Below are 12,682 nucleotides of genomic sequence, written 5' to 3'. Positions count from 1 at the left end.
CCTTTCTGGAGAGATGTGTCATGTAATGGCCTACATTAGCAGTAATAAATAGGCTGACTCGTTTCCCCCCCAGGGTGCCTATCAGAACTGCCTATTCTGAACACTTTCTCAAAACTATGCTGATAAATTGGAACCAGCTCAATTTGGAAAGAGAGGCAGCCAAGACAAATATCTATGCATTCAATTTATCAGGGAGATTTTTCCTTTCTTACTCTCCCCTTTTTTTTCAGAAGAGCAACCCAGAAAGAAAAACGGACCAGTTCTTATAAACCAGACATGCTATGAGTGAGCAATATTTAAAAAACTAGGTATTTTTATAGCACTCAACGTATTGATAAAATGTTTGCTGGGAAATGAGGGCTACAGATATAAATTTGTGATCCGGTGCAGCGTGGTGGTTAGAGTGTAGGACTAGCACTTGGGAGATCAGAGTTCAAATCCTCATCTGGCATGAGGCTCACAGGGTGTGACTTAGAGGCCAGTCACTGCCTCACGGCCTAACCTACCTCACAAGGTTGTTGTGGGGATTAAATGAGGGGGTGAACCATGCACACCACCTTGAGCTCCTCGGAGGGAAAAAATGTGGTATAAATGCAGTAAATAATAGTATTAGGAAGACGGAGAGCTGGTTCATAGCATCTTTTGACACTGGGCCCCAGGAGGTGTGCGCAGGGAGATCTTGAGGTGATGAATGAAGTCAAGGAAGCATCTAGAAGAGGAGAAGCTGTAGTAATGAATGTCTTCAGCTACCCTCAGACTGGCTACATATGTGTTCCAGTCATGACACAGAAGTAGAAATTCTGGATACCCTAAAGAACAGTGCCTATGCTCTGGTAACTTCCTGGTTGGATGACTGCCACATGCTCTACTTGGGGCTGCCCTTGAAGACAACTCGGAAACTTCAGTTGGTCCAAAATGCAGCAGCCAGTTACTGGCTTGTGGTTTTTCCCCAATCTCGTATGAACCCCGTTTTAAAACAGCTGTGCCAGTTGCCAGTTTGTTTCTGGGCCTTAAACACATTAGTGTTTAAAGCACTAAGCTACAGTATGTACACCGCCAAGGCTGGAAAGATCAACCTAGGGGAAGTGAGAGATTTTACTTTCTTGGGCTCCATGATCACTGCAGATGGTGACAGCAGTCACGAAATTAAAAGACGCCTGCTTCTTCGGAGAAAGGCAATGACAAACCTAGACAGCATCTTAAAAAGCAGAGACATCACCTTGCCAACAAAGGTCCATATAGTTAAAGCTATGGTTTTCCCAGTAGTGATGTACTGTATGGAAGTGAGAGCTGGACCATAAAGAAGGCTGATTGCCAAAGAATTGATGCTTTTGAATTATGGTGCTGGAGGAGACTCTTGAGGGTCCCATGGACTGCAAGAAGTTCAAACCTATCCATTCTGAAGGAAATCAGCCCTAAGTGCTCACTGGAAGGACAGATCGTGAAACTGAGGCTCCAATACTTTGGCCACCTCATGAGAAGAGAAGACTCCCTGGAAAAGACCCTGACGCTGGGAAAGATTGAGGGCACAAGGAGAAGGGGACGACAGAGGACGAGATGGTTGGACAGTGTTCTTGAAGCTACCAACATGAGTTTGACCAAACTGCAGGAGGCGGTGGAGGACAGGAGTGCCTGGCGTGCTCTGGTCCATGGGGTCACGAAGAGTCGGAGACGACTAAATGACTAAACAACAACAACAACAACAGCTCTCTGCTGGATGATTTGCAGTTATTCCTCAAGGACGTCTGGCAGCAAAAGGGAAGAGCACATACACCACAACACAGAAGGTCACACATTTGTTCCTCAGCATCTCCTGGTAAGAGTTTGACTCCTGTCTGAAACTGGAGAACTGCTGTCAATCGACAACACTAACGATGAGACACCTGTGGCTTTCAGGACCCATCCTATTCTTGTGAATGTTATCCATTTCCACTGTTTTTAACACTGAGTTTATTTCACAACCAAGATGGGCATTGAATCCTATAGCTGGTCTCTTAAACCAATTGACTTTCACGGCTTCTCTTCTGCTCAGCCTTACAGCCCGAGCATCTCCCAAAGGCTGCCAACTCCCTCCCCCCTTGCCCATCTGCCATCACTTCATTCCCAGGCATCCAGCTTGGCTGGATTCTCAGGACCCCCCTCCAGTAACTTATTCCACATGGAGGCCAAGAGTTTTGCCAGATCAGCCTCTGCCTCCCCCCGCCACCTCACACACAGCCTCCCCTCTTTGCATTTCTCTCTCATGCTCTTGTTTTTCACAGACTTTTGTCCGAATCAATTTGATTAATCCTCTTCACCATTTTAAAAGGCATCTCGGCTGAGCCACAGGGAGATCTTTCTGCAAACCTAAACGAGAGGCCGGATCCCCTTTGCTTCATAACTTAACAGTTGAAATACAGCCTGGTATTATCTCCTGGCCTGAGCTTTATCTCCCCACCCAGATCCCATCTCCTCGCAGACAATTCTTTGCTGTATAGATACCACTCTTGAGTTGTCTGGATGTGATAATATGCGAACAAAACTGCCACCTCCTTGATTTATCGCCTGTTTCTTCAGGAATACTGTCTGGCATCATGTTCTACATTTTCCTTCCTATGTACATCATTCAAACCTTTTGCTATATTTAAGGGATTTTTAAAAAAAGTGAATTGGGTTTAGCAATCATGGCTGCAATTGCAGTACAGAGCGATGGAATCAGGCTTCTTTCAACACAAAACCCAGTGGGATCTTGGTGCTTATTTTGAGAGCCGAGTTTCCCTAGCCACGGGGAAAGGTCACCATGGAGCGAACCATTCCTGTGATCCTCCTGGGGCTGCTTGGTTCTTATAATCACACCATACATGAGGTGAAACAGAAATCATAGAAACTTTTTTTCCTTATAGTATTATTACACTTGTATTCCAGCTTTCTTCCACAGAGCTCAATGTTAAGTGCATAGTTCTCTTCCTCCTCATTTTATCCTCACAACAACCCTGAGAGGTAGTGTTACGTTGTGGGTGAACATATCAGATGACACAGCGATTCTTCAAACAGCTCTTGTTTATTCGCAGGCCAGAACAGAACTGAACTGAAGGGTTCAGTCAGCCTGCTTATATAGAGCTCCAGTACAATGTAACTGTAACAACTTTCTGTAACTATTCAATCACTGAACATCACTTTCAATACCTTATTTGCATATGTGGACCTGAGTAAAAACTATCTACAGTATTCCCCTGCTGGCCCAGGGTGAGAACTTCAGTACATAACAGGTAGGTTAGACTGAGAGAGGCCCTATGTGAGCTTTGTGGCTGTGAGCTTCGTGGCCGAGGGGGAATTTGAACCCTGGTTTACCATGCCCTAGTCCAACCCTCTAAATTCTACACTACAAATAAAATCCTTCCAAGAATATTAACAGTACCTGCACGTTAAGTGATACAGTTTTTTTCTAACAGGGGGACAGATCGATCTTCCATACCCTGCAAGTGTCCTGGGAAAAAATGGGGCATTCAGTTTTCTTGTGCAAGAGCACGGCAACCATTTGGGGGTGCCGTGATCTCGCATGATTTCGCACTGAGCTCTCACTCAGAAGAAAGCACTTTCACTCAGGAAAATAGCACTTTTTGGGGGACCACAACCTCAGGTGGTGCCCCAGAACATGGGCCTGAAAAAAATGTATTTCAGGCTCTGTGATCTCACACAGGTCACATGACCTGCCGGTTTTGGCACTCAAGGTGTTGGAAGGTATGGTCTTTACATGTTCACATGTGAAGAAAATGGGGGGCAGCAGGTCCATCAGCTCAGGCTGGGTGGGGGGGGGTATCCTCTTGCAAGAGAGATCTTGTGCCTGAATTTCCATTTCCCTCTGCCCTCCTTTTCCCTTTTCCTTTTGCGTCGTAGATTTTCAATTGTAAGCCTGTAAGGGATTTCCATTACCTTTGTGAGCCGTGGTGGTACAGCATGCTGCATTGATGCTTTTACCTTCGCAGAACATACATTGTAGAAGGTGGCTGCACTTGCGGTGTAGCCCCTGGGTGTGTGTGACATTTGCACACTCTTAAACACGGGAAGCTGTCTCACATCACGCCATACATTTGTCCATCCAGCCCTGTATTGTCTGTTCCGACTGACAATATCCAGCGCCTGGGGCAGAGACAGCAGTTGTCTTTCTGCTCTCCTGGAACTTGGGTCTTTTAACTGGAGATGCTATTGGGGACTTCTGCAAGCAAATCATGTGCTTTACTATGAAGCTTCAGTCCTCCCCTTCTGTATGGACCAGAGGGTGATAAAAAACCCGACTCACCAATATTTTCCTTCTTTCCCCTGCTTCTTTCTGCTTTGCATCCTTCAGTGCCTATAATCCTGGCAATCCGTCAAGAGCATAAAATTCTGACTTGGCTTATAGAGTCTAGGCTGATTTAGCTGTAGTCCCTTCATTTGCTGCTGAATGCTGTCCCCGTTGCTCTTCGCCTGTGGTCTAAGGGAGCCCTAACAGAGGTCTGGGGCTGGAAGCAAGCAATGGTTTTCATGAGGATATTTCTCTGCCCTTTCTGGTCAGACCACCTTTGCAGATGTGTGTGTGTGTGTGTGTGTGTTGCAAAACAACGCAAAAAGTCGTGGAAGCTGTTTGTCACAGGTGAAAGAGCTCTCTAGTTACTTCCCCAGTCAGGCTGTCAACCTTTCCCAACCTCTCTCCTTCCCTATCAAATGTATCCCATTCAGCTGTGATTGGCTAAGAGCCCCCAAGAGGTTGATGGGTGCTGTCTTCTTTCAACTGAGTGTATGTAAGCCACTCTGGGGAGGCTTTTTGGCAGAAGACTGGAGTGCAAATGCTATAAAGAAAGAAAGAAAAAAGAAAAATATTCCATGGGTGCCAAATTGCTTTTTTATAACAGCTGCCTAGAAAGCACTTGGGGGTGGGTGCAGCTGGACAAGGAAGTGTTAACCAGGGCTACCTATGACAACCTTAATGATGATAGATGCTGGTGAGGACGACTTTTTCCTTTTGCAGCAACTGAAAGATGAGCTGCAATAGGAGGTCCTCCTGTCCCACCATCTCTGTCATCCCCTGTCCCGACCTCCCCCACTCCCCAAAATCGCAAATGCGAGAGTGTCAAGGGAGCCTGGTAGACGAACGAGCTGCCCTAGAAGCAAATGACGACTGAGACCGCCATGGAGCTGAGCTTTACAAAACTGTTATTTCTCAGGACGTATCAAGTTCCCTCAGGGGAGCTGTATCAGGATGTCGAATGCACCGCCCATCACCAGACAGCCGACTCACTCCTTTCAAAAGAAAAATAGAGAAAGTATATGTACTGGGAGAGTTTAGATGCAACAGTCTGGGACGTGTGCAGGCCACCCAGACTAGGCTGGGCGGGCAACAGATTCTGTATCCTGCACACAACCACACCAGAGAATGCAATGGTGGTGTATAACCAAGGGGAAAGTACAGTTTCAGATTTCAGCTTCCATTTTAGCAGAAAACAGAACAGGGTAGGGGCCTGGACAAGCGGATAATCCCCAGAGGATACAGAGAAAAACTGCCAGTCATATCAGGTTAAAGGCGAACAGAGAAAAAGGAAATGAATTTAAGTCTGTTCCGCCACTAGGTGCTACTGTTGGTCCATGGAATTTGATACTGACAGTTGCTTCATCAAACACACACCTTTCTAATATTACTTTGCAATGTACAGTGTTATACTTTGAATGAATTTAGTCTCTGGTAAACTCTAAGGAGAATATGTTACATGAAAATCAGTGGCAATGTATGAAAGGAAAAAAGCTAGCAGACACGCAAGGAAAAACTACAAGGCCTAAGAGAGCAGACTGAAAAAACCCCTAAGCGTTTTTCACTCAGCATATAATTAATGACAGTGAACAGGAAAAGAAAATCTTCCACACATTTTGCAGTCTTGAGGAAATAGCATGTTAACTGTGCTCTAAGTAGATTTTTTTACGTTAGCATAGCGCACAGAGCATGTAGTGCATTTAAAAATTTAACGAAAACAGCTATAGCAGCAGCAAGAGGACTACTTCTATTAGTGTACTGCTGTGGGTTAAACCACAGAGCCTAGGACTTGCCGATCAGAAGGTCGGCGGTTTGAATCCCCACGATGGGGTGAGCTCCCATTGCTCGGTCGCTGCTCCTGCCAACCTAGCAGTTCGAAAGCACATCAAAGTGCATGTAGAAAAATAGGTACCGCTCTGGCGGGAAGGTAAACGGCGTTTCTGTGCGCTGCTCCAGTTCGCCAGAAGTGGCTTGGTCATGCTGGCCACATGACCTGGAAGCTGTACACCGGCTCCCTCGGCCAATAAAGACAGATGAGCGTCGCACCCCCAGAGTTGGCCATGACTGGACCTAATGGTCAGGGGTCCCTTTACCTTTACCCAGTACTACTAAATGTGTTCCACATAGTTTGTCTTATAAGTTTCTTATTAATGCAGGAAATTGAGCCTCCTGGAATAACAAAAGCATTGCTCAAAACCAGCTAAGGTGGTGAGGAAGAACAGGGGCTCATTGCATCTTACTAGCATTAGCTTCCAGATTTTTCTCTCCTTTGGTTTTTTGTAGCTTGATCAGCATGTGCTTCATATCTCCTTTTTGTAAACCACTTTGAGTTTTTTTTATACAATCAACTGGTGTATAAATTTTATGAAATAAATGTGTGGTTGATGAAATGCCGATTAATGTGTTGCTCTGTCATAATTGGGGGGGGGGGAACCTTTCAGATTAAGTTTCAACCAAAACAAAACATCCTTTAACATGTTCCGTCTTTCTAAAATGTTTAGATAGCCTCTCATCAATTTGAAATGGTCTGTTGCTTGTACATAGCCTTGTAAGTATGATGTTATTCTTCTGAATACTTGGAAAATAAAGATTTACGGAGTACAGTAACTTCTCTTTATGTAAGAGTTTGGGGTTGTTGTTTTTAATGATAAGTAGTTCAACTTGGTGAACAAGGAGTTTAACAGCATAATTCTGTACTTGTTTACTCAGAACTAAGTTATCTTTCTCTTTTACTATAACCTTTTAAACAAAAAAGCCAACTGTTGTAATGCTATTTTGGGAACTGCTATGTGAGGTCTACCTGAAAAACAGTACATAAATATCTCAAATAAAAGAATTAATAAATATCCCCAACATACTACCATACTACTGAGTAACATCCAGATTTGGGTGTGTGTGTGTGTGTGTGTGTGTGTGTGTGTGTGGAGCTGAGGATAGGTCTGGGTCTACTGTATAGCTGTCAACTTTCCTCTTTTCTTGTGAGGAATCCTATTCGGAATAAGGGAATTTCCCTTAAAAAAGGGAAACGTTAACAGTTATGGTTTACTGGCAGATCTGTGGGTGATTTGCAGATTGATGAGGATTCTGACTCCCAATCATTTAACAATTGCTACAATTTAGCACACACTAAATTCAACTGCAGAAATGAAGAAAGCTTGGGGATTTTTTGTGTGGAAGGGGATGGGAGTGTCACTCAGTTCTGCTACTAGAAACAATGTCCTGGTCCCAGAATTTTCTTAATTCTATGTTTTTTGTACAGGACACACGCCTATTGTACTCCAGAAGACGCATTACCACCAGGGAGGGTGGCGACCCTATATACCTTTACCTGGGAGTAAGCCCCACTGAACGCAATGGGGCATACCTGTCAGTAAACAAATGCAAGTCCTCCCTAATTAAGGTCGGAATTCTATGCACATTGACCTAGAAATAAATCCCATTTGAACACAGTGGTCGTTCACACGTGCAAGACTGGGCTTTAAGGAGGCGACCCTTTGTAAACATGGAAATACCCGGCTGCTTTGAAACGAGCCGTCTCCCCTTTTCTCCGCCGGGGCTCAGCCTTCTCTCCGCCCTTAGCAACCGCGCCTGGCAACGTCGCGTCGTTGGGTTGGGCGGAGTCAGCCGGCATCATTCGACCCGCCCTTTCGGCCGTTTGCTCGGCTTGGTTTTCTACGCGAGGCCGAGGCTATGCGGCCTAGTCCGACGGGGCGATGCTGAAGGTGAAGATACTCTTCGTTGGCCCCAGCGAGGTGAGTGAGCGAAAGAGCGCCTGGGGTCCCTCTTGAAGGAAAGGAAAGCTCCCCAAGGTCTCACAGTCGCCTCCCCAGCCCTTAAAAGCGCTGTGAACCATAACCATCTAGAGGCAAATCTTGACTTTTTCAGATTAGGACAAATCCTGTATTTTGTTTCCAGCAGAATGCCTTTGGGAAGCATATATACCCCGACGTGATGGAGGCAGCTATTCCTGGCTGTTTGCTTTGAGCAGTGGTTTTCTGGTACACTGCCCCTGAACATGGAGGTTCTGTGAAACGCTGGGCTAATAACTGTTAATAGAACTGCACATAGCATTATTTTTAGGGGGTTAGAGACAAAACCGTGGCATATCGGTGTCCATCTCATCTCATTAACATCTGTTACTACAATGTGCTCTCTGTGGCACTTCCTCTGTGTTTGTTCTGGAAGCTGCAGTTAGTTCAGGATGCTGCAGCAGTTTTGCTGGTAGGAGAGAGACCATGTCCGCATATAACACCTGTGCAGGTTGTCAATTTGCTACTGTCATATCACAAGGTGTTACTATTACTATATAAAGCCCTAAACAGCTTGGGACTGGTTTACCTGCAATACCGCCTTTCCTTATATGCCCGCTTCAGTCTGTGGAACTAGCATTTATAATAAATTTATATTTTAGCGTGGCAGTTCTTGCACTTTGGAACTCCCGGCTTATTGACATCAGACGGGTGCCTTCACTGTACTCTTTTCAGCACCTGCTAAAAGCATTCTTGTTTAGAGGAGCTTACCCAAATTTGTAGAATGTTTGCGTGTTTTTTGATCTGTTTTAGGTTATCACTGATTTTAGTTATTATTTGAATGTAATACAGAGTTGTTTTGAATTGTTTTACTGCAAAGTTAATTGTATTATTCTTTCTGTAAACTGCTTTGAAATTGCTATATAAATTTTATGAAATTTTATGAAATAACAAATAAAAAAACGATCTTAACATTTGGATCATAGCTTAGGGGTCAGAAAAATACTTTGCATGCAAAAGATCCCTGGTTCAGTTTCTGTCACCTCTAGGTAGGATTGAAAGAGACCCCTTTCAGAGACCCTGGAGAGCTACTGCTAGTCAGGGCAGACAATACTGAGCTAGATGGACCAATGGTCTGACTTGGTAGCAGGAAGCTTCCTATTTTCTATTGCTAATTCTTGCTTCTGTATTCACTTGTGATAGGCTGGAAAGTCTGTCTTGGCAAACTTCTTGTCAGAGAGCACCGAAGGCATTGGTAGTTACCTCCCAACACATGCAGTAAGGTGAGTTTCAAGCAGGTAGAGTGGAACTGCTAGCAAAACATGGATTTCCCCCTCCTCCATACAACGGGGTGCAGAACCTGGTACCCTCTGGAAGTTGATGGACTACAGCCCCCATCATCCCTGACTGCTGGCTGTGCTAGCTGAGGCTCATGGGAGTTGGAGTCCAGCATCTGGAGGTCCACAAGAAGTTCTCCATCCTTGCAAAACAGCATGGTTGCAAAATCTACAAGATTTCCTTGACATCAACTTCTTGGTTTTCTCTTCATATCAAACCAACCAGGCCTTCTTCAAGTGATGAAGTGTTGGTATTTGTCACACAGTTCATTATGTGTGGATTACTAGTAAAGTCTTAAAACGGTACGTGAAATGGGGGAAGGGGGAATGCATAATAACAGTGGGCAGCTGCTCCAGTGCCAAGTAAGCCAAATGCAGAGGTTGGATGGAATTTGGGCATGTGAGATTTTTTATTTTAATTAAAAAAAAATTTTTTTAACATGCCTTTCAGGGCACACTGCTTACAAAGTGGCTTACAAAGCTAACAGCACATTCCTAACTCAATATGTCCCCTCACAAGTAAGTTCTGTTGAATTTAATGGGACTTATTCTCAGGTAAGTGGGGATGGGTTTCATCTTTAGACACATGAAAATACAATTACGAAACACGCACGCAACATGGGTAACTAAGAACTGACAAAAGGGACCAGCAAATATGGATGGGAGCTATGTCCTTCAGATAGGCCCAAAGAATGCCAGCCTTATTGATTTGTATAAAATATGTATTTTTAAATTCTAGGATCCTAGAATACGAGATGCCAAATTTCGGTGGAAACGGCAAAGGAGCAGGGTGTCGGTTTGAACTGTGGGATTGTGGAGGAGATCAAAAGTAAGTGGATCACTTACGTATCCTGCCAACTTTCTCAGAGTAAGTTGGTGTAATTCAAACGCTACACCAAGCCTTAGTTAAGGAAGGGGAGGGGAGGCTATTCACGAGAAGTTGGGGCAAAGCCCTACCATTATTTTTGATCATTTAAGAAGCAGAGGGTACTCTGGGCATGTTGGAAACATGCACTTGTGTAAGGGGCATTCTAGTTTGTGGCTTTTGAACCCCTTTCTAAAAAATGAAATGCCAGACAAGGCACGGATTTGGTGGTCTGCTTGCACAATGGAACTTCTCTTCTCTGTGCATTCCTTGTATTGCCCCTAAATATATTCTGCAGGGTTGGAAGAAGAGGCGTAGGGACATGCAGCGGGAGCAGGGGAAAGGGAATTTCCATTGTGCAGGCGGAAATCATTCTGCTTACAATAATTACTTAGTTGGATACAGCCCAGTATGTGCAAAGCAGCTGCAGAATCTCAACTGAGATTTTTTTAAAGCAAAAAAAATGATAAAGGTAGGTAAGAACCTACAAAGAGCCCTACTAGATTGGGCTAATGGCCCATCTAGTCCTGCATGTTGTTCTCGCATTGGCCACTCAGGTGCCTGTAGGAAACCTGCAAGCAGGACTTGAGCACAAGAGCACTCTCCTCTCCTCTCCCTTTGTTTCCAGCAACTGGTATTCAGAAGCTTTGCTGCCTCTGACTATGGAGGCAGAGCAGAGCCATCATGGCTAGTAGGAATTGATAGTCTCATCCTCCAAGAATTAGTCCAATTCTCTTTTCAAGCCATCCAAGTTGGTGGCCGTCATTGCCTCCTGGGAGAGAGAGTTCCACAATTTGCTGCATGAAGAAGTACTTTCCTTTTTTTCTGTCCTGAAAAAAATCTTCCAGCTTTTGGCTTCATTGGATGTCCATGAGTTCTAGGGTAATGAGAGGAGAAAAAATTCTCTCTATTCACTTTCTCCATGCCATGTATAATTTTATAAACTTCTATCGTATCATGTCTTTCTCACCCTTTCTCTAAACTAAAACGTCCCAAGCACTGCAAGCTTTCCTGATAGGGGAGTCATTCCACCCCCTTGATCATTTTAGTGGCCCTTCTCTGGACCTTTTCCAACTCTACAATATCCTTTTGGAGGTGAGGCGACCAGAACTGTACACAGGTGGTGCCAGCCGTGCCGTTTCTCTGTTGCGCTTCCAGATTTGAGACTTGCTGGCCAGCACTGATGAAAGATTCCCATGGGGTCGTCATTGTTTTCAACCAAGACTTGCCCACCCATTTGAAGGAGATTGAAATGTGGCACTCCTGTTTTGTGCAACAGCAGCAGCTGCTGGAGAGCCAGTGCCTGCTCATTTCGCATCACAAGCCAGGCAGTGCAATGGACCCGGAGAATCTCACCTTGCGTAAGACCCTGATGCCTTGCTTTCCTGGCTCTAACCTATGTTTGTTGTTTTGTCAGAATTGCCAATAGTTTTAATGGTTTGCTTCTTAAACTTCAAAGCTCCACCGCTGAACAGGCTGCAGGTGGTCCACTCTAGCCTCGAAGAAGATCCTGAAGATTTCCGGATGGAATTTGTGAAGTACCTCAAAGGCATCACCAAGTTGGTGAATGAGAACCGAGACAGAGAGGAGATGCTGCTGATCACTTAAAAGCAGGAGGAACGCTGCTGCAAAGAAAATAAAAGAAATACCCACTTAAACACACACACGCATACACTCCTGGTCTTTTGCTTTCTACCTAACCCATTAAAAAAAAAAAAGGATTTGGATTCCTCAGGTTTACACTTTAAGAAGCAGTTTTACAGCAGTGGAAGTGGCATGCATGTAGTGTAGTGGTTTGAGTGTCGGATTAGATCCTGGGAGACCAGGGTTCCAAGCCCCACTCAGCATGAAGCTCACTGGGTGACCTAAGGACAATCACTCTCAGCCTAACCTGCCTCATAAGGTTGTTGTGAGGATTCAGTGAGGAGTGGGAGAACTGTGTATGCCATCTTGAGCTCCTTGGAGAAAAGAGTGGGATATAAATGCAATAAATAAAATAGAAGTTCTTAGCTTAATCAGGGATGAGAAACCCTTTTCAGCCCACATTCACTTCAAGGGGTCTCATGCCAGTGGCGAGCAGGGCCAGAGGCAACAGTGGGTGAAGCAATGAATGTAAATTTTAACTTTGTACAGTAGGCTGGTCTATAAGCACACATACGCCTTTTCCCAGCATGTCTTATCTCAGACCAAGGACACATTCTAGCCCAACAAAAACATGGAGAGTACAAAGCAGGGTTTGTGAGGGTGTAGCTGGGAAGGGGGAGTAACCTGAGGAGCGTCCCAAGGGCCAGACAGAGCAGCTTAAAGGGCCACATGTGGCCACCAGGTCTGAGGTTCAAAAGACACTGGTTTTTTGTCTTGCTCTTTCAGATTGCAGGCACCAGAGCACTGGACCAAGTGCTGTTCGTTTTTTGGTCTCACACTCATCAGCTAGCTCTCACAAGAGCTTGGGACCAAAAGATGCTTG

The 12,682-nt window shown here is 44.9% G+C and overlaps 1 protein-coding gene across 1 annotated transcript; it reads left to right on the top strand.

Moving 5' to 3' along the window:
- Positions 1-7,851: 7,851 nt before the first annotated feature.
- Positions 7,852-11,877, top strand: IFT22 (intraflagellar transport 22). Its single transcript, XM_081890737.1, has 5 exons — positions 7,852-8,016; positions 9,217-9,296; positions 10,090-10,179; positions 11,374-11,576; positions 11,675-11,877. The coding sequence occupies exons 1-5, from the start codon at positions 7,978-7,980 to the stop codon at positions 11,821-11,823; spliced, it is 561 nt and encodes a 186-aa protein (XP_081746863.1). The 5' UTR covers positions 7,852-7,977; the 3' UTR covers positions 11,824-11,877.
- Positions 11,878-12,682: the final 805 nt, after the last annotated feature.

Source organism: Podarcis melisellensis (assembly GCF_964234715.1).
Source record: "Podarcis melisellensis genome assembly, chromosome: 15".
In the NCBI taxonomy this organism is placed as follows: Eukaryota; Metazoa; Chordata; class Lepidosauria; order Squamata; family Lacertidae; genus Podarcis; species Podarcis melisellensis.
The sequence above is the reverse complement of the archived record's forward strand: the minus strand, read 5'-3'. Positions and strand labels throughout refer to the sequence as shown.

What these genes read in the sequence shown, in the direction of transcription:
- IFT22 (XM_081890737.1), top strand. Translation starts at nt 7,978, where the DNA reads ATGCTGAAGGTGAAGATACTCTTCGTTGGCCCCAGCGAG. An exon ending in CTCCCAACACATGCAGTAAG is followed by an intron (nt 9,297 to 10,089) that starts GTGAGTTTCAAG and finishes TTTAAATTCTAG; the next exon opens with GATCCTAGAATACGAGATGC. An exon ending in CCCGGAGAATCTCACCTTGC is followed by an intron (nt 11,577 to 11,674) that starts GTAAGACCCTGA and finishes TAAACTTCAAAG; the next exon opens with CTCCACCGCTGAACAGGCTG.